The sequence below is a fragment of the Rhopalosiphum maidis genome, chromosome 2 (genome assembly GCF_003676215.2).
Source record: "Rhopalosiphum maidis isolate BTI-1 chromosome 2, ASM367621v3, whole genome shotgun sequence".
Classification (NCBI taxonomy): Eukaryota; Metazoa; Arthropoda; class Insecta; order Hemiptera; family Aphididae; genus Rhopalosiphum; species Rhopalosiphum maidis.
This window is the reverse complement of record NC_040878.1, coordinates 31956071-31980384: the sequence shown is the minus strand read 5'-3', so window position 1 is coordinate 31980384 and position 24314 is coordinate 31956071. Positions and strand designations below refer to the sequence as shown.

The window sequence follows — 24314 nt, the reverse complement described above, 5'->3', positions numbered from 1 at the left end:
TTGCACGTGTCAATCGGCCGCGCGAAACGGTCAAAATCGAATTTGCCCGCCAAACCCCGGCTGGGCCGCCCGGCCAATAGGTTTGGCCGGCGGGCCGCCGTGTCGGCCAATCGGAACGCCGGGAATTGACGTCAGCGCTAAATTTAGAAAAGCCGCGCGGGAAAGGGTATGGGGGGGGACGACGACGATGACGACGGGTCGCACCGGCAGCGTGCCCGAGTGTCAGTACTATACGTTCAGTTCCGCGATGGTCGCGAGGCGACGTGCGTTCTCTTGTGCGAATGTTACTGCTGTGTATGCTGCGTCCGTTGTTGTTTGTACGATTCCGTTTACACAACTTCACGATTATTGTCGTCGTTGCTGCAGTGGTGCCCGGTCGACTTGAGTTCGAAACCGTATTCGGTAAGTAATACTGTATTCTATATTATTATATTTTGCGGCGTTATTTAAGTTTGCTATACCCACGTCCCAATCTTCTTAAATTGGGTACGTTGGAAATGTTTCGCTGAGAGTACCTACATTCAAAAATCATTCACACGATACGACCTTTTTTATAGAGGTACACGCAGAATTCAGTGTAGATCCTTTTTCAACCAGTTATTGAGACAACATTATTTAGACTAGCTTTTTTTTTTATTTCCCTCGTATTTTGTTTAATTGACTTTTTATTATAATACGTGTAGTTATAGTAGGTATAGGTATCAGATAGGTATACTTAGATGGGCTTTATAACCTGTAAGTAAATACATAAAATCATAAATATTTTCTTTCGGAATCACTGACAATAAACAATATTATATTGAAGTATATAGGTAAAAATAGTTAATAATGTCTTATTGTAATGTATGGTTTATTGCAAAGTTTAATATGAAAAAAAATTAATAATAAAATATGTGATAATTATACATAATTTTGTATAACCGCATGTTATACTTTTTTCGAACCAACTTATATCAAAGTAAACCGATTTGTACGTAGGTATATTTTTTTTAATCATATTTTAATTGATAAGAAATTAACTATATTTCTCGACAGTCGTTACTCGTTGTATAACTATAAACTCGATAATTCGAATTTTCATTCATGATCGGCGGTCATCAAAATATAACCTTTAACAAACGTATTTTAAATGAACTCGGGGATGTATATTGTGTATATGTGATGGTAAGTTTATCAGTAGACATAATTGATATAAAAGCAATTACTCGCATTTAATGATAAACCGCAATTATTCCTTTATAAAAATATGTATATAATATAAGTAGATAATGTATCAGCGTTAATTTACCTAATACTATCGCGAATAATATTAAACAAATATACGCGTTATTCAGTCACATATTTTGATGAAAATTATAACAAGTTCATTATAAAATATATATTGCAGCACTAAAATGTATACACATATGACTTTTCGATTATAAAAGTGCATTTATTTTATATTTACTCCTTTTACGCGAAAACGAGGACGTTATACGTATATTATAGCACGCGCCTATTGTTTAGCCAACGCGAGCTTCAGCCTCAGATAACCATTTCATTTATGTATTATAAGTTGTTTAGTATTTACTAAGTTAATGATTTACTCTTTCAAAATTTTTACTGTATATTTTTAGTATTAAAATATTTATTTAGGGTGATTTAAAACATACTGTTAAACCCCCTTCCTTTTAAATAATCTGTCAATTTAATTTCCGATTTTTTTAATATTAAAGTTTACTAAGAGTCCATATTATCAAATAATTAGATTTTTATACCATTAAAAGTTTATCTTGTAGTAATACAAACTTTTTTTAATGAGAACCATCTCTTACTGCAAATTAATTTTTTTGAAAATGATTAGATATGTTAATCGAAGTACGAACGAAAAGTTTTTGAATTATGAAAATGTTTATATACTTAAAATACTTATATTTAATATTTATCCATAATACCAAATAATTTTACATAAAATATGAAATATAATATATTAATAATAATAATCTAAGCTATTATAGGTACTTATTATTTTATACTTTTTACAAATTATGAAATTTTAACAGATTAATATCCATCAAATATAATCTCAAACTACCGTAACTTAGGTGTATCATCCAAAATTGTTTTTGGAGTATACCTATTATTCTTGATTAACTAAGTATAATAATTCAAAAACTACTCATTTAAATTATATAATTTTAAAGAAAATTCTGCAACTGACATTTTATTGTAAAAAAGAGTGGTTTTCATAAAAAAAATAATTTTATATTCTCAAAAAATACTCCTTAAATAACTCAAAATTTAAATATAGATATATACCTAATATGTATAATTAAATAGAAAAATGAGAGTGATAAGTATGTTTAATGAACCACTGTATAGATAATATAAGTATAGATATAATATTCATATTGTGTAAATCTCAAATCATTATTTTAATATTTTCATGGGTATTATAAAACATAAACTTTATGAGGTATTATAATTTTTCATTTAAATATGTATATTAGATTATATAATATTAACTGCATGTATTTTTGTATTGAACATTCTTCTATACAAACTTTTTTATAAATTGGTGAGAAAGTGTAATAATTATTTTTTTTTCTTTGTTTAATTAGTTAGGTATAAATTAACACTTAGTATTTGTATGCACATTATTACTTTAAAAAATCTAACGTCTCGCCATATGAGGTATCATTAATTTGTTTTTTTGCAGTTCTATTTGACACTTTTATATGAACAATTAGGTATGAGACATTTTTGCATTCTAGTTTTTCTAATTTTTACCATGATATTTACGGAAAACGAAAATACATATATATATATATATATTTTTATAATTTTTAACACTTAATTAAGTACTCATTGGGAAAAGATTCTATAATTTTTTATCTATAAAATAAATACTTGTATTACGTTTACTTAAACAAATACATATTGTATTTTTTTACTCCCTTAAAAACATAATATTGTGTATAGCGACTAAAATTTCTCATATTTATACTTCTTATGCTATTTTAAGTTATAAAAATTACGATTTATATTAAATGTATTTTGTGTAAAATTGTTTAATTCTACTGGCTGATATTTTACCCCGGTCATTAACCAAAAATATGTTTTAAATATGTTTTTTTATCAATTCTTACTGATAAGATAATTAATATTAAATGTCCTTAACTAAAATATCATATGATAAATTGATGAACATAAACAATATTTGTTAAAACATTACTTACTGCGCCATAAATTTAGGTTCCCTATATGTTTATCTTGCATAATATTATGACAAATATTGAGTAATCGACAAACAGTTTTGTAAATGATGTAGGTACCGATTAACTTGTTCGTATAAAGTCCACAAGCAATATTATTGTCAGAATGCTAAGCGCATTTAAAATAATTAAAATTAGCAAGATGTTTTTATACAGGATTTTTGAAAAATACCTATTTTATGTATGAGTCTATTATAGCATAGTTATCATAACTACAATTATTTTTGTTTTCATTACATTTAAAAATATTAAAAAGGATTTAACCCAAATTAATTTTTTTCATTTACTTGGATTTTCTTAGATGAAAAAATTATGTTGACAAATGCATACAGACATATTTTTTCGATTTAATACTTAATATATAATTCATAATTACTAATTGAAGTATAACTATTTTACTAATAACTACAGCATAACATTGTATTATGCATTTGTATTAATAATGGTATTAAAATATTATAATATATTATGTACACGTTCGTTAATTTAAATTTAATATTATACCGGTTTTTTCGTTTCGTTTTATAATAACACGTTAAAAACCTTTATCTGATAAAATTACAGGTATTGTAAGTCTTAATGCGCTAAGTTCATATTATGGTCAATTTTATAATGATAAAAGACAATTGGTTTATTAAAACTGAAAAAATATTTTATTCTTGAATAGTAATATTTTGTATGGAGATACGTAATTTATAAGTATTTTGTATATACACAGACATTAATATAATTGTCAATATTTAATACTGTTTATACATTTTTTTTTATATATTACAATAATCATTGCTATTAATTAAACTGAACAAATATTAATATTTAGGAGTCATTTTTATTAATAAATATGATTAAAATGTACCTTCTTTTTTTTTATCAGTAAGTATGTCGTTAACAGTGTGTTTTATTATTTAACTATACTTTTATTTTAAAAAATATATAGTTTCATGGATCGCCATAAATATTATTCAACAATATAAATTATAAACAATAATATATTATACATTTATAATCGGATCGTTTTATCAGATATTAAAATTTTAAAACTATTGCTATATTTGTTATTTTGGTCGTAAATTTGAGTTGGATGTTTATGTCTTTTGATTTTTTTATTGCTTTTAAACTTTATATATACCTATGTCTTATACTCCTATTTAACTATAATCTATATGCTATATAGTATGTTCAGAATAATGTAAATCGCGTATCTACATGCAAATATATACATGCATTACGTATAAAGTATTTTCGATATGTATTGAGGTTAATACGATAGATTTTAGACCACACAATGTAAAGTACGAAAAAACTACCTACTAAAATATAGTGTTTTATGGTAACCGAAGGGCTTAGGCTTAAGGAGGTATATATCTAGTAAATTGAAACAACGGCTAAAAAAAACCTCTGATGTTTACAAAAATACATTTTTTAACTGATGATTTGAAAAAATTGGCTTTTAGATTAATGGAAAGCTTTTGACAACTCCCCAAATTCAGATTATTTATACCTTACCTTACGTATATTTTTATTATTTTTATTATTATTACTGTTATTATTATTACGTTGTTGACTCCCCTGGGTTTCTGTGCAAATAAATTTTAATAGTTTATGTACAATTATATGTACCTAATTATGTTAATTTTTTAGATCCATTTTATTTTTAACGGCGAAAGTTACTTTTGTTTATATATGGGTATGCTGAAAAATGATAAATTGTAAGTCATGAAACTAGTGAATATTAAATACTTATACAGGTACATATAGTATATTACTATAGTAGGGGTCAGTTAAATGGAGGTATATAAATTATTAAAATAACATGTACACTGTACATCTATAAAGAAGAAAAAATCCAAATATCATCCTCTAAACATTTAATACATACGTGCCTATACGATTTAGCAATTTATTCTGTTATATAGTATTTTTATACATATGTATATATACTCCTAGTCCTGTACATGCACTAAGTATTTAATGCGATAATCAATTATGATTGCTCCAAAGAAGTTGAATTATTAACGTTTTTAAAGTTGTTCCGAATGAAAGCCAATAAAGAAGTCGAAAATAAATGTTAGCTCTTAAGTACTCTTCAAAGAAAACAATTTCGTGATATGCTCTTTATAGCATATAATATATGTCAAGAAATATAAATAAAAATACCGATAAGCAATAATTATGATAATTATTTGTAACTAAACTTAATCAAATGTGATTTAGTATTTTTTTTTTTTAATCTTTCGTTATTACATTTTATGGTAATACGTGTATTATATTTTAAAACAAGATATCTTGTATATCTTACTTAAATTTGTCAAATCCACATGGCTTTTGACTTGGTGTTGTATTTTTTTTTTTTTTATCACAATTATTCTTAGTTAACATACTATATAAATACACTCAACGGTTGTTTTTTGTAAATAATTATTAAATTGGCGTTTAATATCCACAGTTTATTATTTATTATTCCTGTAACAACAACTAAATTAGTATGAGTTCTTATTAAAATGTTAAACCCTAAACTATACTTTTTAAAATATGACTTAATATTTAAATTAACGGTTTTATAATATGTATTAATATCTATCGATAATACTAAGCATGATGGCAGAAATTTGTGAGTGCCCAAATAAACATTCTACTTAAGAGGTGACCATACAAACATTGGACCTACTATCTGCATAGTAAATAAGCGGTATAATTGTTTTAATAGTTATAGGTACCATACAAATAATACAAATATGTTTAGTCTTAGGTTTTTTTATTTTGTACATTCGTGTTACATTAGTGTATAAACCTTGTTTTTATGCTTTAATAATTTAATTAATATCTCCCGAGTTTTAATATGTATATCTATTATTTAATCGTACTACAGTGCATCAGCCTAAGTTCAAGCATCTTTATATGTAACAATTAATCGCCCGGTTATTCTCATATCTTTATTTTCTGACTTCCTTGGATTTAAAGTTTTAATTATTGTTTAAGCCTTTAGAATAGTATAGGACATATTAGCAGTTTTCAGTATGAGAGACTTTCAAAAAAGTTTATTTAAAAAGTATTATTTATAACTGTGTATTATATAAGAAGTATTTTTTTAAGTCTCATAAATATTTAGTGTTGGTGCTATCAATTTCTTAATTTTATACTGAATCCTACCAGATAGTTATCATAAAATAAAGAATAATGCTTACTAGTTTAATAGGATATTATATATTGGCTCAAGTTCAACATTTTACTATTTTACTTAATTCTTTGTAGAGTAAATCTTTAAATCCTAACCACACCTAATAGCGGTTTCATATAGTTAAATGGCATAAATATAACTCGAAAAACCAAATGAATTTCCATCTTACAGGGTCGTAGAAGTTATTATAATTACAATTTTATCATAAAAAAATTTAAAAATATTAATTAAGATGCATCTAAGAATAACATGATACCTATTATTATATATTTTTCCTAAAATACCATTTTACAATAGAAAATCGTAATATAATCTCACACACTTTTCCCTATATACCTATTTACCAATCTCAAAGAACCATAGAATAATATGCTGTTTTAACTCAATATCGTTTGAGAAGAAAATATATATTTTTTCCTATCTAATATTGTTATTCGTGATATTCAATATTAAATATATTATATTCTACTTTAAATTTACCTGTAAATGGTTAAACAATAGATATTGAATAAAAGTGGTCTTGTACTGTGACCTTCAAGATGTTAAACATTAAGTCGTTTAATTATTTAAAAGAAATTAAATTCCAATACCAACGGTATTAATTAATACTTCCTAAACGTTCTGTTTCCTGGTATTAATTTCCACTATAATGTCGTGTAGGTAACACCAATACAAACATAATGTATAATGCCTAAACTAGCATGGATAATTTGATAAATCTATATGAATTGTATGTTCAAAAAGCTCTTGCACGGGCAAGACGTCCAACGTTCAGCACACAAATTTCGTTTTTAAATATTAATTTATTTATTCATATGAAGAAGTACAAACTTTTTATTTTCGATATTATGTTGTTGATAGTCCTACAGCAGTATTCGGCATTTTGAACGCGTAGACAATTTCATATTGCGTGTTATCCGCTGATGAACGTGTCGCGGTGCAGTACTCGTATCGGCGAGGAAACGATAATAAAACCAAATGGGTGTTCCTGGAACAGAAATGAAAATAAAAAACTAAACTTGTTGATTTGCCATTTGAAAATCACGAGAACCATTGTCGACGAGAATTAACACGAACGACCTCATACTATGTATATACGACATGCATACAGAATAATGCAGTTGCAATGGGCGCAGTCACCACCTACATATATAATATATATACATATTATTATTATTATATTGTACCGGATGATATATAAAAATATTAGATTCGTTGAAAAACATTTTTTTTTTTTTTTTATTAATAAATAATGGATATATTTTATGACTTGGTTTATGTATGAAAAAGTTATATCTAGTGAGATGCGAAATATTTTTGTTAAACGAACAGTATATTATTTCGATATAAATATGATACGCAATCTTCGCGGGTCATTGAAACTCAGTGCAATCACTCTGTATACTGAAAATGTCATTATCTTTATGACCGGATCGTGACGTTGACCGGGATCTGCAGCAAGTTTGATATCGTGCAGCAGAGGAATACGTACATTTTCGTGAAAAAAATCGCACGTCAACTTGCATTGTTCTAAACTCGATACTATTGTTTGCCTTTTTCGTTATTTCCTTTATTGCATACAATAAAAAAAATAAATAAATAAATAAACCGCACGTATTGTAAAGTCTCCGTGTGGATATAATAATAATAATAATAATATATATATATATATATACATATATAATGTATAAGATAAAACGTTGCCGGTTGGAATCGTTCCATGTACATTATTTTTCTCTTTTTTTTTCCTTTATCATTAATATTAAACTGGAGCATGTGTGAGCCATAAATTTTGGGCGCACAGACGCACACGTCTGCACAACGGTGAAATGTACCAAATGATCGTGAGAATTCAGCATGTGCATCCTGGGGAATCGTTTTTTTTTCTTTCTTCTTTATTTTTTTTTTTTTTTTTTTTTTTTTGTTTTAGCATCGATGTCTTTGGTCGCCCCGATTGTTCTGAGAATGCAAATCAAACTATTAATATTTCAATAATGTAATTTAATAAACAATAATTGTACAGTCATTCTACAGTGCCTCGCATCCATATAAGCACCTATATAACACGCGTGCATCGTCAAACGATCGCCTAGCAAGGGCCACTTAATCCAAAAACGGTCCACAGATTTCGATTAATTATATACAATGCGTAAACCCTCTTAAGATAAATGACGCTGTGTGCAAATTACAATTAACTATAAGCTATAGATGGGTACCTACACCTGACGTCCTGCATTGTTGTATAGACGTGCGAGCAGGAGCGCCGGAAACACAATAAATGGTCTTAAAATTAAAAGCTTATAATATTCGCTTAAGTGTATCATTGTTACTGTACATAAGTAGGTACATAACTGTATATTGTACAGTTTTGAAGTTTAAATTTACCCGTATTGCCGTGACAACTAATGAACACATTGCTTTTTGGCCGTTGGAAATGTGCCATTAGTAATTAATTTAACTTGATTTGTTTTCATTTACATCACTTTATACTATGTAGTTACAATTTTTTGTGAACAGTTGATAATGTTTATATTATATATAAATTAAATTGGCGTGTTGAGAAATCAATAACAGACTTAAATAATAATGAAATAAGCCAATAACCAACATGTTTTTGCCACTGTTTTAGAACTTATGTGAAGGTACACTTAGTGTTTTAAACATTAAAATAAAGATAAGATAGTGAGAATCTAAAAAATAAAATACTATATAATAGATGAAGAAGTAACTGTCAAGTCACCATATAATAATTTAATACATATTTGATATTAATATATAGATATTACGATATAATGATATCATAATAAATTAATAAAGAATATTAATAGTTAATTAGATTTATTTTATTATCATTTATCAATAAATTGATAAAATTAATAAAATTGTATTATCTTAAGTATATCTGAAAATAACTTTGGTGTAATAATTTCTCGCGATGATATCTTTGATTGTTTAATTTTACTGTCTAATATGCTGCAAGTTTGCTAGGTAAATTAAAAGATTATTTAAAAAGAACTATAGGTATAAATGATATTGTAATAAATATATAAAGTTTTCAACTATAGGTATATAACTGATATTAAGCTAACCATTTACTAAACTACGTTTTTTTTAACTGCCTTATCTGTTTTTTATAAGCTGTTTGTTTTTTTTTTAATTTTGTAGTTTTCATAATTTTTCATCGTGAAATTCAGATAGGTGTACTACCTAAACACACTTCATTTTGTGAAGAGGAAAAAACAAGATAAAATTACAGTTTGAAATTTCAAAAAAAACACATTTTTTACTGTCTTGATTGAAAATTTTGAAACTTATAATTTACGTATTATCTTATATAATACTTTTGACAGAGTATTTTTTTAGGCCTGCAAGATATAAATAATGACACGTTTTTTTCATGTTAACATTTAAACATAATATAATATAATTTAATCAAATATTATAATTTGTATACAATATATACATAATATTATTATATTATTGTGTACAAAACCATTGTCCAGAAAGAGAAAAAGTTAACATTACCTGGAATATATTATTTTGATTGTACATATATAATACCCGATTAGGCCGAATAACTCAATGGATCGGCTGTATGACGCTCGACTGTCGTCGTATTGAATTTTGTCAATAAACAATACATTTTATAATTTTTTATGTTATTTTACCCGAAAACACTAGTCACGCTGTACGACAGAAAAGGTTATTATCGTATAATATATTATAATGTTATAGTGTGTGGTACTTTGGGTGTATGTATATTGTATTTATATACGGGTATATATAAATATATAACTGCGCATATCACAAAAACAATGATAATAATTCACCGCCACCCTTAAAAAAATATTAGCCGGTATAATATATTATATGGTATATAAAATGCAGAGGAATTTTATCTTTCTTTACACCCAGCAGCAGTTTAGACGAGCAGTTTTATACCTACAGTATACGGTTATTACAACGCCGAAACGAGTTTATTTTGTTTTTGTCGCCACCCGTCGTCGAACCGTACGACTGTACACTGATCGAGCGCCGTTAGATTTGTATTTAAAACCAATACCTTTCATTCCTAATCGCTGTACCAACAAACTAATGGACGACTGGGTACTTACGGGTCTATATATATATGTATACACATATATATATATAAATGCGCATTGTCGTTTTTCTTTTATATACATATATAATATATATATATATATATAAAGAGTGTATGTAATTGTTAACAATTATCCAAGTCTTATAACTCGAAGGGCTAATGCAATAGATCACTATTTAGTATTTTGTGTGTACGACATTACGTTTATTTTACAGATTTACTTATTTTGTATTATATAATTATAAAACGCTTAGCATTTAATCAATAATAGAACTTTGTATTTATATTGTTTTGTATACTTATAATCTAAGCGTTAAATATTTCATTTTTTTTCTGCGGTTCTATTGTTGTCTAGTGGTTTGATCATTTTCGGATCGATAGGTTTTCACAAACAATTTCAAAGATTTATCAATCAAAGGCTATTGTAATATAAACATACTATATTATTATCTTTGAGTTGTTCGTCTTTCAATAGCTCCCGTGAAATCGTTTTAAATACTACGCACTCGAATCGTTTTCGGTCATTTGGACTTTTGGCTACGAGCGATGATCTCAATTATACCGAAGGGTTCTTAATCCAGAGTTATGCAACAGATGTCTCTTCGAATAATATTATAATGCATGCGCTGGCGTCTTCGACCACACACACACACACACACATAAGTAATCACTAATTACTTTTATTGTTTTTCTATTAAACAACTAAATAATATGGTATCGTAGTGTGATGCTTGAATATAATCAGCACCGTCAGTCGAATCTCCTGCTATTGCGTTTAGCTCTTCGTGAGCCTTTCGTTTTCATTTGACGCGCGCAAGAAATAAGTAATGGGTAATTTCTACGGTAATGAAATTTTCGCAACATACACGTCGACGTCGCCGACAATCATTATATTATGATCGGTCTTCGCGCGGGAGTCCAAGGCCGGCACGGCTGCTCGTGACTCTTGATACACACACTCATACACACACAAGTACTTATAACTTATGAAATATATATATATAAATAATAATAATAAAATATATTTATTTAATATACATGTGTGTATTTGTGTGTGAGCGCGAGTGCAGGTAGGTTAGGTATATACGATGCGAAGGTATATCGTCTTGTCATGGTAATAGCGAGTTTATTTATTTGTTTGTTTGATTTTTTTTCTTTCTATTTTTCGTGTGCGATATTCGGGTCACACGAGCTGCGCATTGTCTACAGCAGGACGCTCGCGTGGGAACATCACGGTATGACTTTGACACGCTTAAAATAATAAAATAAAAAATCTTTCTAATCGTCGACAGCGGGATTAAACGATTTTTTTGTTTTAATAATAACTGAGACATGATCCAATTATCATTGTTTGTCTATAAAAGTAAAAAAAAAACCACAGATTTCTGTAGCATAAAACGCGTGAGCTATGATAGTACTAAATGATAATATACTCGTAAACAGGTATCGGAAAAATATATTATACGATAAAATATGTCGGGAACTCAATAATGCGACAAGGTAACATTGGCACAAAACATAACATATTGGCACACTGCAGTTACGCTACGGTATAATAAAATATATTTACTTACGATTATCATTAGGATTCCGGAACTGGTAGAGTTCGGTGTTATTCATTTTCTCATGTGTGAACTTTGAAGTCTGTTAACAACTTTATGACTTATAAAGTATCCTGTATATTTTTACAGTTTTACATGTACCAGTTGGTGTCGTGCACGTATGTTGATTAATTATATTACTTTACTACTTTACATTGCTACGTTCTACAACTGTAAAAATTAAAACTAATTTTACTGTTTGGCGTGCATTTGTATTATTAGAACAATTAAAAGTCCGCAACTAGAGTTAAAGTCTTCAATAAATAATAATAATAATGATAATAAAAAACACAGTCGGGTGTTATACGATATTATGTTCAATATTTGTTTTAAATTTTTAATGGACCCTTTATGATGCGTTTACTTAAATGTATTGCTCAATTATTATTCACCCGCATTGTGCAATGATGCATTTACTGAAGTGCATTTACATGTATTTAATTACATTTTTTTTAATAATATTAATACTTACAAATCATATAATTATTTAAATTATAGGTAATATGCTTATATATTATGTATACATTTATCTTTTAAATTAACTGCACTTAATGCAAGGATGTGTATTTTTTTAGTGTTTGTTTGTGTTAATTATTTATTGCGTACAAATTTGAAATTTGAAGTGTACTTGGTAGATTTAAACGGTTGATTTATTATTATATAGTACCTAAATGATTAATGATTAATAGTACATTGCAACACGAGTAAAGATAACAGGCACAAACCTGCATGCAAATTGAAAACTCAAGATCTTTTTATTCACTAAGTATAAAAAGAAAAGTTATTTAATAAGTATAACTCTGTCGATAATAATATTATACTATTGTTATTAGGTATAAACCATGATAATTGTAAATCTATTGATTATATATGTAATAAGTACTTATGTATAGGTAACTGTATTAGATAATTTGTATATTTGAAGCACTTATTATAAGGAGTTGAACCAAACAAAAAAAAAATTGTTAAATATTATACCCGATTTGAAATTTTAACGATTTACATACGATGTAATTGTAATGTTATACAAGTAAATATTTTAAGAATACGATTAGATTTTTTTATGCTTATAAAATTATAAGTACAGTGCAATATCGGTATACGAGAACGATTTTGTAGGTATGTTTATAAAAACGGACAACTGATTTTAACTTATATTAATATATCTGTGATCAAAATTGTGCAACGGTGCTTGTACTACAATACGTACGATTAAAAACACCAATATATTATAGGGTTGTTAAAATCATGTGATAATATTATAATACATTATATAATATTATGTATTTATTTATTATAAAATAATCGTAATGCTGTAAAATAATAAATCCTCCGTACCACTAACTGTATAGTCTGTAATACGTTTTTGTCGTGTGGTAAAATAAATAAATAAAAACAAATCTCGTGATTTATTTTTTTTTTTCACTTCTCGTATTGTAGTTATAGAAATAAAAATCAAGCTGAATTAAATGTAATGTTTATATATATAGAAAGAGGCGCCTAGAAGTTAGTCGCAGAAACCCATGTGGTGTCCCACTCAACTGGGTTTGTATGTTGTATACAGAGTGTCCCGCCATGAAAACCACGCACCAACCAAATTTCTAAATAAACTACTACTTAAAATGTATAAAAGTATTCGTATGTACGTAATGGGAATTCATTCTGTAATTTTTAAAATATTAACATATAAACTACCTAGTTATAGTAGTACTATATTATATTCTATAAGTGTTATGATAGCTCTGTAATAAAAAAAAAAAAAAAACAAGAATTTTAACTGTCCATAATTATTTGAGCCAAGGTGAACGGAAAACAATAAACTATCTATTAGTATGAATTATATAATAACTCAATACAATTATTACGATCATCTAAAATCATATTTCAAAAATATTAATCTGAAAATAAAATTATTTCCACAGATAAACACTGTAGTGAAACACTCTGTATTGAAAGTACATATATATATAAACACGTGCGTATGTAACTCGGTGCGCCTGCGCTTCTATTAAATGTGTGTAGCGTATAATTATTGCGTTAGTGTTTCGTTACGGCGGTTGTCCATAAGTGACCGGAAACGCAGCACATACGTATTGGAGGCCGTGCAAACAAAAAAGTAAAACCGAATTCTCTCGTCGATTTTACAAACGTTTGCTCTGGTTCTGAGTCAATAAGTGTGAACCAGTCGAAGTCAGCGAATGTTTTTCATTACAAAAACTGACTGAAGAACTCAATAGAAAACGTATCATGATATACTTAATTAATATATTATTATTATTTGTTATACGCGTACGGCGTGTAAAAACCATTCGTCCGGTAAACAATTTCCGGTTTAATAATTATTGAAAAAAAAAAAAAAAATCGGAAAAAATCAAACGGAATATAACACAGCAATGTGATTTTCTCCCTATAATATGTGGGATTATACCTACTTCAAGCATTTGTATTAAATGCGTGATTGCGAGTATATAATATTATAGTACACCGGGCGTCTTGTGCAACTTGATGAAACGCTTGGATCGTCTCAAAGTCGAATGGTTGCCAAGGTTGTTCGGGCTCGTGGACAGGGAAAAAACATCATAAAAATAACCGTGGTTTTAATATTATCTGAGACTGTTTGCCGGGAAAAATAAGTTTAAGTGTACCGTGTACGTATCGGACAGCGCGCGCAATACACAAATTATTATTACCCGTCAAAATCTAACATACGATAATGTCGAGGGCGTTCATTAAAGATAGGTTTAACATAAAATATTCTTGGATAAGTGGTCTCGATAAGTAAGAATTTCCTATTTTTTTTTTCATTCTCGTGATTTTATATTATAGGATTAACACTGCACGCCTTTTTCACGGTTACCATAATATATATACATATATTACCAATAATATAGGTAAAAACCGCTATAATATCATTATAACACACCGCGCACGTATGTTTGGACACCAAACAAATTAATTATTAAACGACCGTTTAACGATACTACACCTACTAAAATTAGGAATTCTGAAGAAAAAAAAATTAAATATACATAAATAATATCCTCGCTTATTTATTCTTTCCACATTCTAATATAATAATAATAATAATATGCACATTATACGCGGTACGTGCGCGTCAATCAACGTATGGAGTTTTTTTTTTTTTTTTATCGAATTATTATTGACGGAAATCATTTTTATGATTTACCAATTGACATCGTTTCGTAGATGCAGATTGTGCGAATGTCCATTACTTTTAATCATTATGTATAACGAAATAAAACAATCATAAATGTAATGCGTTATTGTGTATTTTACTTGTGTGTAGTTAGTAACCAAAATTGTTATTTATTTCCAGTTTTAACATTACCCCTTGTTTGCAAAATAAAAAAAAAATGAAATAAGTACATGTATACTTGTTACATATTATATGAGCGTAATATACTGTTTTGGTTTTAAACGTTTTACGTTTTGCTATTATACTATAATATAATAAAAGTCTGCATGCACATAATATATCACAATATGATGTATCACGTATTTGCGAAAGACAGTTTTCAATAGTATATACTACACATTGTTTAGTTTAATGTATAGATAAATTGTATTTATGATAATCACTTGGATAGGTGTACAATGTCGTTATTAGTTCTTTGTTTTTTTTTTTTTTTTTTTTTTTATTATTATTTATTACCATAAAGTTAATAATCATAAATAATTTCTAAGCTCCCACATAAATCGCTTTGATGAAACACTGCAATATTCATTTAAGTAACATATAGCTTAATTTATTTATGAACTTCACTCAATGACTGTGATCACGTGTGGTTTTATAAATTTTTCCAACGTCGATCGGTGTTAATATAACGTAAATGTTGCTAAGAATGAAAAAAAAAATTACAATACAACAATATATTCCGAATTAATTTAGTATTGCTTAAAGAGTTTGCTCGAAATCGAGTGCATATATTTTTATGGTCAATGAGCTTTGTGTTTATATCAACTGACGATTAAACATGAATGTTAATAAATTAATTTAAATATGCGTATGGATGTATATATATTAGTAAATATGTGTTAACACTAACACATAAACACACACCCACTATTATAGCACTATACATAGAAATTATATACAATTGATGATGAGCATTTACCCATATCGAGGCCATGGTTTCACATTAATCCTACTTATCATCTCAGGAAACTGCACCTAATGGAAAGAAAGTGATTAATTATTTACCTTCTACGATAACACGTTTATGATCAAACGAATCTTTTATCTTAGAGTAAAAAACGCGAGCCCATTAGATTTTACTTTATAATTAATAATATACAATCGAAAATTATTAGGTATCTATCGTAATCGTTTAAATAAACGAATAAATATACACGGTGCACGCTTTATGATTTCGCGCGCATAGAATATTATAATAATTTATTGCGTTCGAAAATCAACTCTGTGCGTGTTAGTGTACAAAATAACATCGCTATATTAATTTAGATGGCTAACTTTACAATAGTTTACTATATTATGTTTTGTTATGAGTTTATATAGATATAGGTCAACGATTAAAATATTAAACGCGTGTTAAAATAATTCATAGAAAATATGAAATAATTTATCTTGTATACAATTTAAAAAACATATAGTCAAGAAAATTTAAACTTCAATATTTAATTTAAGTAGATATTATTTAAATACATACATATTACACATATTGTAAACATTAGTCGTAATAAACTGTAAAATTGCTTTAGTAGTGTACATAACTAACGATATGTTGTTATTAATCGAATACATATTGACACGCATAGGTAGTAGGTACATCTATAATCACACAGGTCACGATATCTACATATTAATTAAATGCAAAATAAACTTTAACGGCAACGGGTGACTCATACCTCGAAATTACTTCTAGTGACTTGGTTTGGTCTTGTAGACGCGGCGTGAAATTAATTTATTAAATATTTCGAATCAATAAGTTAGTTTAATCGAACCATGTATGATGTAGTGAATACGTTGGATCTGTCATTCACACATTTTTACAATGTGATTATAATACGAGTATATAGGTATCAAATGCGATTAGCTTATAGTTTTCGCATATCACGTATAAAAGAAACAAACAGCCGTTTGGAATTCCAAATAGATTGGTACCACACCTCATTGTTAATGTCATAAACGTACATAATAATATATCAGTAGAAATTCTATGCTTTTTATTTCATATTTTAGTTTCGGAATTCCCAAGAAACAAGCAATATTATGGCCGTATAGAGTATAGTACCTATACGAATCCCACGCCATACAATAAAGTTGTAGATAGTAATTTTTTTTATTATTATTATTATTATTATTTTTTTTTTTTTTACTGCAAGTTTATTTTCTCTCGAAATGATTGAAACGTACAAATTTTCGTACACATGATGCAGATCCTTTGTGTATATGTATATAATTTTAGAGCATGGATACGCCAACACATAGTAGATTGGAAAGTAAAACGCGCCGTGTCTTTATAGGTACAACCAACTAAATATTCAAATATATAATAATAATAAAAACGTAGAATGTGTATAGAAAACGATTGTATATCGATATTATGAATTATGATACGAGAAATGTATATTATATAAAAAAAAAAGGCAATAAAATATGCTATTATATGACATCTACTCGCATACGAGTGAATATGATATGAATATATCACTGATTTTGTATGTTAACTCGTACTCATAACAATATAATAATGCATCTCGTGAATAATTACATTTTTATTGTTCTGCATATTCGTTATTTAATTTATGCGAAATAAAAAAACCGTCACCTTTACCGTGAAATTTAATACTGCTATAGCGAAATATTGTTGAGTACGGTTGTTTGTCGACGACCATAACAGTATGTCGTACTATATTGTACACACAACTTGGCAATAATCCTAAAAAAAAAAAAAAAATTGAAAAAATGTAAAAAATAACGTACTATGACGACTAGTTCTGCGACGACGACATCATCCTATATTTTTCAGGTCGTTTCGTCTTCCGGTAAAGTATTCGTGCGGCGCGTGGGCGTTAATCGCAGATCGACGGCGTGGCGGCTATTTTGCAGTGGGAAACCATACATCATCTACGTTCATGCAAAACGATAAGGGTCCAAAAAAAAAAAAAAAAAGATTTCCGAGAACATAATTTATGACTTTTTCTTTCATCTTATACTTTCGTGCGAACACGCTCTCATCAGAGCGTACATTATTATATTTCATGAAAATTAGGAAGTTTAAATAATAGGACAATTATTATTTTAAACTCTAATACATCTCCTTTGTTACCCAGATATTTCGACGCATAAAAGATGATGTAAATTACGTAGGTAAACATAAAATATGTCTTTTCATGCTAAATCAAAATCATTTCAAGTGGTATTCACCACCTATAGTTTCCTATTGCGAAAATAAATGTCGTACACATAATTCCGGTTCTACGAACTATGTAAACTTGATTCAATGTTTTGTGTATTACTATAATTTATCCATAACAGTTTGTAGATTACTTGAAGAAATGACGTACAAAAAGGTTAGTTATACGTGCATCATACACATCACATCAATAGTGTACCTCTCTAGAAACCTTTTGTTAAATACCATATAATACATTTTAGGTACACTACTAACTTATTGTGTCGTTTGCATGTATTATATTTATACGAAAACGTATAGTTATACCTAATGCGTGTATAATTTAATGCACACTCTGATTATTTTATTTTATCGTAAGATTTTTTTTTTTTTTAATGCACGCGTGCAGTAGTCCGGTATTTGTACGGCTGTTTGAAAACTTATCGGGTTTAATCTAGCGAAAAAAAATAATGTAGGTATATTTCTATACTACAATCTTACTAATTTTCACTGGTATAAGTTGATAAAATATTCGCAATTTAGCATCATATTATGTTAAAAGTATAATAGTTACTTACGTCATGATTTAATATCGTCAATTATATTACAGTGCTTACTTATACGTAAAAGCATTAAAATATAATTTAAGATTTGTATTTTGCTTCTACTTTATTTGTTTGTAATATTTTATTTTATGTTTTTAACACATAAATAGTATAATTTACTGGCAATTTCAAATATTATATTGTTATCATAACTTCATACATTGGTATTTATGCGTAAACTATAAAAGATAATAGTAGACATTTAGCTAAAATCATAACATTAATAAAAGTCGTACTATTAAAACCTACGAATCTTACAATCATAATACTTATCCCACATAATTTTATCGAATATTTGTATATTACAGGCGGATGAGTAGCATTTTCGTATTTTATTAATAAAAATAAATTGACTATTAAAAAAAGGTCAACAAAATATCTCGCATAATAAATGTATGAGTGTGGTTATATGTTTGTAGTAGAAACATATATTAACTATAGTATTAAAAATATATTTGATTGTTATATACGGAGCTTGAAGTATAAAGTGATTTGTGATTTATCAATAGATCACCAAAAGAGGAAACTTATACTTATTTATTTTTGTTTTTGTGATAGGATGAATGGGGATATCTGTTGTACAAAAAAACATATTAATTTGAATATTTATTCAAATTGACTATTAACTCGATGCACTTACTTTGATGAAGAAAAAATTGTTATTATATATTGTGTGTAAAACTACGCTCTAGAAAACTTTACAGATCATGTGACGTTTCTATATAAAAAAAAATCCCCCGGGAAAGACGCTCTGGTGTATCAGAGTAGGTATCGAGTGTACCACATCATTGAGTAGGTCACTGTGATGGATGTGTTTAATTTTAATTCAATGATAAATTATTGCATTCTAAATGGAGACATATAATGTCTTACTAAATTTGTAAAAATATTTTATATTACTTTTAGGAAAACTGTCGTACTTAATACTGGAAGCTAATTAGTAGTACAGTATGTTAAAAAAAAAAAAAAAAAAAAAAAAAAAAATGGAGCAATATAAAACGTTAAATAATCCAAAAAGACTATATCAAAAGAATTTAATATATTTGAAAGTAATGAGTGGTCATTGTTTTTATTTTTCAGGATCACTATCAAGCATATCAGTCACCTCTGTTGTATAGATCGGATACTACCAGCATTCCTATATTATTATCACCACGATCTTTAAACGCCGTACAGAGTTATTAAACACTGTATTTGTTTATCACTTTTGTTGTCATGTCTTACTCGGTTACCGGGAGCGGTGGCGGCGGTCAGATTGCGGTCGCTGCGTTACAATCACATGGCTGTTCGATCCCGAATACGCCTGATGTGATCAACTCGATCCTGTCCATGACAGACCCATTCCAACTTTTTTCCGGTAACGTGACACTCGCGTCCGAAGACTCGTCCGGTTCAATATGTTCCCCTGTGTCGACATGTTCCCCAATATCGACGTGTTCCCCAATATCGACGTGTTCCCCAATATCGACGTGTTCCCCCGTATCACCGACGGCTAGGATACAGAACACATGTAATAGTCTCAAGGTTAAGGAGGAGCTGAAAATGGTCATCCGGTCTAAGCAGAAGAACGCAGTGACGGCAACAGTTACATCGGCATGCGCCGGTAGAAGTCCGGTGGATACCGGCGGTCCGAACATTTCCGGTGCGTGTGGGATGATCGTGGCGGCTACCGCATCAGCTGGTTTGGCAGCATCGTCGCCGGGCGGTGGGCACGCGAGAAAACGGCGGACCGATGAGGAATCTCATGGCGACGACGACTACGACGATGACGACGGGGATGATGTATCATCGCATGGCGAAGGAGTAAGCGTTAAATTATCAATATAAATAACACGTTTATTGGCTTATCACATCCCGTAATAATAATACATATTTTGATATCGCATATCGTTCAGGAGGGGTGCTATAGGACGAGGGGTAGCAATCGGCTCAAGTATCCAATACTTTTTGTGCGCACCAAATTTCAATACCTAAAATTAATAAGCTATATTATTATTCGTTTAGAGTATTACAATGTGTTATTCATTACATTAATCTCATTTTACACGCACGAGTCAAGATTGTATGCAGTATATTGCAGTATATTCATGCGCACGCGTGCGATATCGCGACCGCGGTCTTTATAGTATTTTTTTCCGTCCATCGACCTTTTTCCTCGGTACAAATCGTGTTCTTATAGATATGATAACGCTGCTACGTCACTTTCGAATGTACGCCTACGATAAATACCCAAAGAATGCGATTGACGCGTGTGCCGGTGTGACGATGGATAATAATAATAATAATAATAATAGTAAATAATAATTATGGTGTCCGTCTGTGTTTAACATGCAAGTCGCATGCGTCTGATGCAGTGACTTATTTTGGGTTGCGGCCTCAAAACCGTTTTATAATCCGTACGGTGTTACGGTATGTGCGCTTAAAATATTATAGTATGAATATAGGCACATTGTATTTGTTCTTTACGCAAACGTGAATTATAATCGCAACATTCTGCATATTTGATCCGTCAGTATACGCGTACACTGGATGAAAATAGAGACATCGTCAGGGACAATCCTGTGTTGAAGTGTGGTGACTATAATGTGATCATGGCCCTCACTCTTCTCACGTAAAATATATTTCTATATATCCGTTCAAAATAACATGTGATGTTTTTTGAAATCAAAAACATTAGCGTGATATGCGTTTAAATGTTTGGCCCATCCTAGATCATCAATTTGAATCCGTACTAAATACATACATAATGTTATACAGTAACATTATTATACACCGCGAATAATCATCAATACAAAGTTCACGATAATTCTCTCCCGTGTAGGTATTTAGTGTACAGGTATAATATTATAAATACAATAATATGTTATGTAAGTACTACAACTATGTATATGAACGGACTCCTCGGGTGCACGCGTCGTGTAAACGTGTGATAAGGTTACGCGTGGCGTGCCATAGGTGTGTTTAGTCTGTTATTGAAAATGTGATAACGATTTATTTTTTTTTTACGTGTATGCACAGCTCACGGCCGAAGATGAAGAACGGAGGAAGCGGCGGCGGGAACGCAACAAAATAGCGGCGACCAAGTGTCGGCTGAAAAAACGCGAAAAGACTACGAATCTGATGCAAGTGAGTACCTGTATATAGGTACCTATACTCTGCGTACGGTATTAATATAATAAGTACATAATGAATGCGTGAAATATAATATGCGTTTGATGGGGATATATTATTGCTTATTATATCGACCGTGTTATTATTGTATCGTCCAATCTCCGTTGGGTCGTAAAGATCGTGGCTCATCGCCAGGTCCATTGTCTCACATTCAACCAGCTGTAGCAGTAGTAGTAGAAGTAGTAGTAGTAGTAGTAGTAGTAGTAACTATAGTAGTAGAAGTTATAGTAACAGCTGTACTGGTAGCGGTGTGTTATTGTGTGTGTGGAAATTTATGTCGCCCTACGGTCACAAATCCCGGTGTGTATCGGTCGTGTATATAATGTTGTACACGCGCTGTACGCCTACACGAGTGTCGCCGAATCGCGATAGAGACTTGGTCGGAAATAGAATCTCTTCAGATTGCTACACACACACACACACACTCACATATATACATATACAGCACGCATGGTATAAATTGTACATACGTATATAGTGTTTTTTACACTCGTGGTTATCTGTCACGTGAAACTACGATCTCGGGAAGGCTGGAGAGGGAGCTGGTGGTCTAAGAAGTCGCGTGTGTAGTATTAAATGCATACGTATTATTATAGACGAGCGTACCTGCGATGTGTGCGCATATTATCGATCAGGCGTGTGCATGGATAAGAAAGGGTTAACCGATACATCGCCGGAAACCGTCCGTTATATTATTATGTACTCGAACATAAGACAAATCGGCTGACTTTAAAACGAATAAACTAGTATTATAAACACACGTACGTACCTATAATAAAGTTTCTTTATCGTCTATACATCATATGATTTTAATATGAACGTAGGCACTCGCACTGACTCGTCTCGTCGTTTTTATCTGTAGTCAATCATAATGTAATCGTATTTATTATAATACAACAATAGCGCAATACGTTATAAATGTATTATACGTTTATAAAAAGGCTAAATATTATTGGAAGGTATATTCTATCATTATCATCGTTGTCATAACACGCGCATCGCACATGCACCGAAAACGTCAGACATTCATTTCTATCTGATCCGAAAATTGTTTGACTACTGTGTTCAAAAAAAAAAAAAAAAAACCTTGCACATCCGCCGGGCACGGCATTACACGCGCACACAAGAGTGTAGTCAGTTTATGCATACATAAAATATATAGTTTAACAGCGCGGTGACGTGTGAAATACGAACATGACACTACACACGAAAGTGGGTTATAATTTAATCGTACTCCGATTTGTACGTTTAGGTACGTGTGCCTTAACTCGAACGTCGTCACGTCTGCAAACGTTCGATTTGTGTACTTTTATCTATTATTTTTTTTTTACTTTAAGTTTCACAGAACTGTGACTGTGGATTATTAACTGTTGGCTTTTAATAATCTTTTTTTTACGATGTTTAAGATACTACTCCGTGCGGGTTTTCAAAGAAATAATATAATATATTTAAATATTCCGAGAAGTACAGTACCAAAAAAAGTAAACATACCTTCTTTAATATTAATATATTATATACCCATAACTATTTCGAGAGTTTTGATAAACGCGTGGCGGGTCACCTCGCGCATGAACCATTCGACGACGTACAATAAAAAACATATCTTCTCCTAGGATAATGACGTTTTTACCTACAACCGCAATTTAAATATTTGTCGTCAGTTATTTGAATTGTTTTATTATCATTTTTAAACGGTCGGTTAGAAAATCTATTTGCTGTGGAACAATATTTGATTGTCACGGTGTAGTTCCGCGCGAAACGTAATTTTTTTTAATTTAAAAAAGTTCATGGACGTCAGAATACCATGTGACTTACGTTATCCAACGACCTCATGGCTAGGAGATAATGTTATTTTTTCTCAGAAAAACGTTCTCTTGATAAAACTGGTATTATATCAAAGTTCGTTAAACCTCTAATACAATCACGCAGATTTAAAGTAAACCTGTTTAGCCTAATAATAATATTAGAATAAACATATTATTATTGTGTAACGTCCAATGAAATATTCATGTTTCAATTAATTATA

At 29.6% G+C, this 24314-nt stretch overlaps 1 protein-coding gene across 1 annotated transcript in view; it reads left to right on the top strand.

Annotated features, from left to right (window-relative positions):
• The first annotated feature begins 240 nt into the window (after window positions 1–240).
• The window catches only part of LOC113554677 (activating transcription factor 3), a 33678-nt gene continuing 9604 nt past the window's right edge, over window positions 241–24314 (top strand). The window contains exons 1-3 of the mRNA XM_026958629.1: window positions 241–402; window positions 20198–20920; window positions 22136–22243. Of these exons, the coding sequence (XP_026814430.1) occupies window positions 20333–20920; window positions 22136–22243 (696 nt within the window). The 5' untranslated portion in view covers window positions 241–402; window positions 20198–20332. The remainder of the gene's footprint in view (window positions 403–20197; window positions 20921–22135; window positions 22244–24314) is intronic.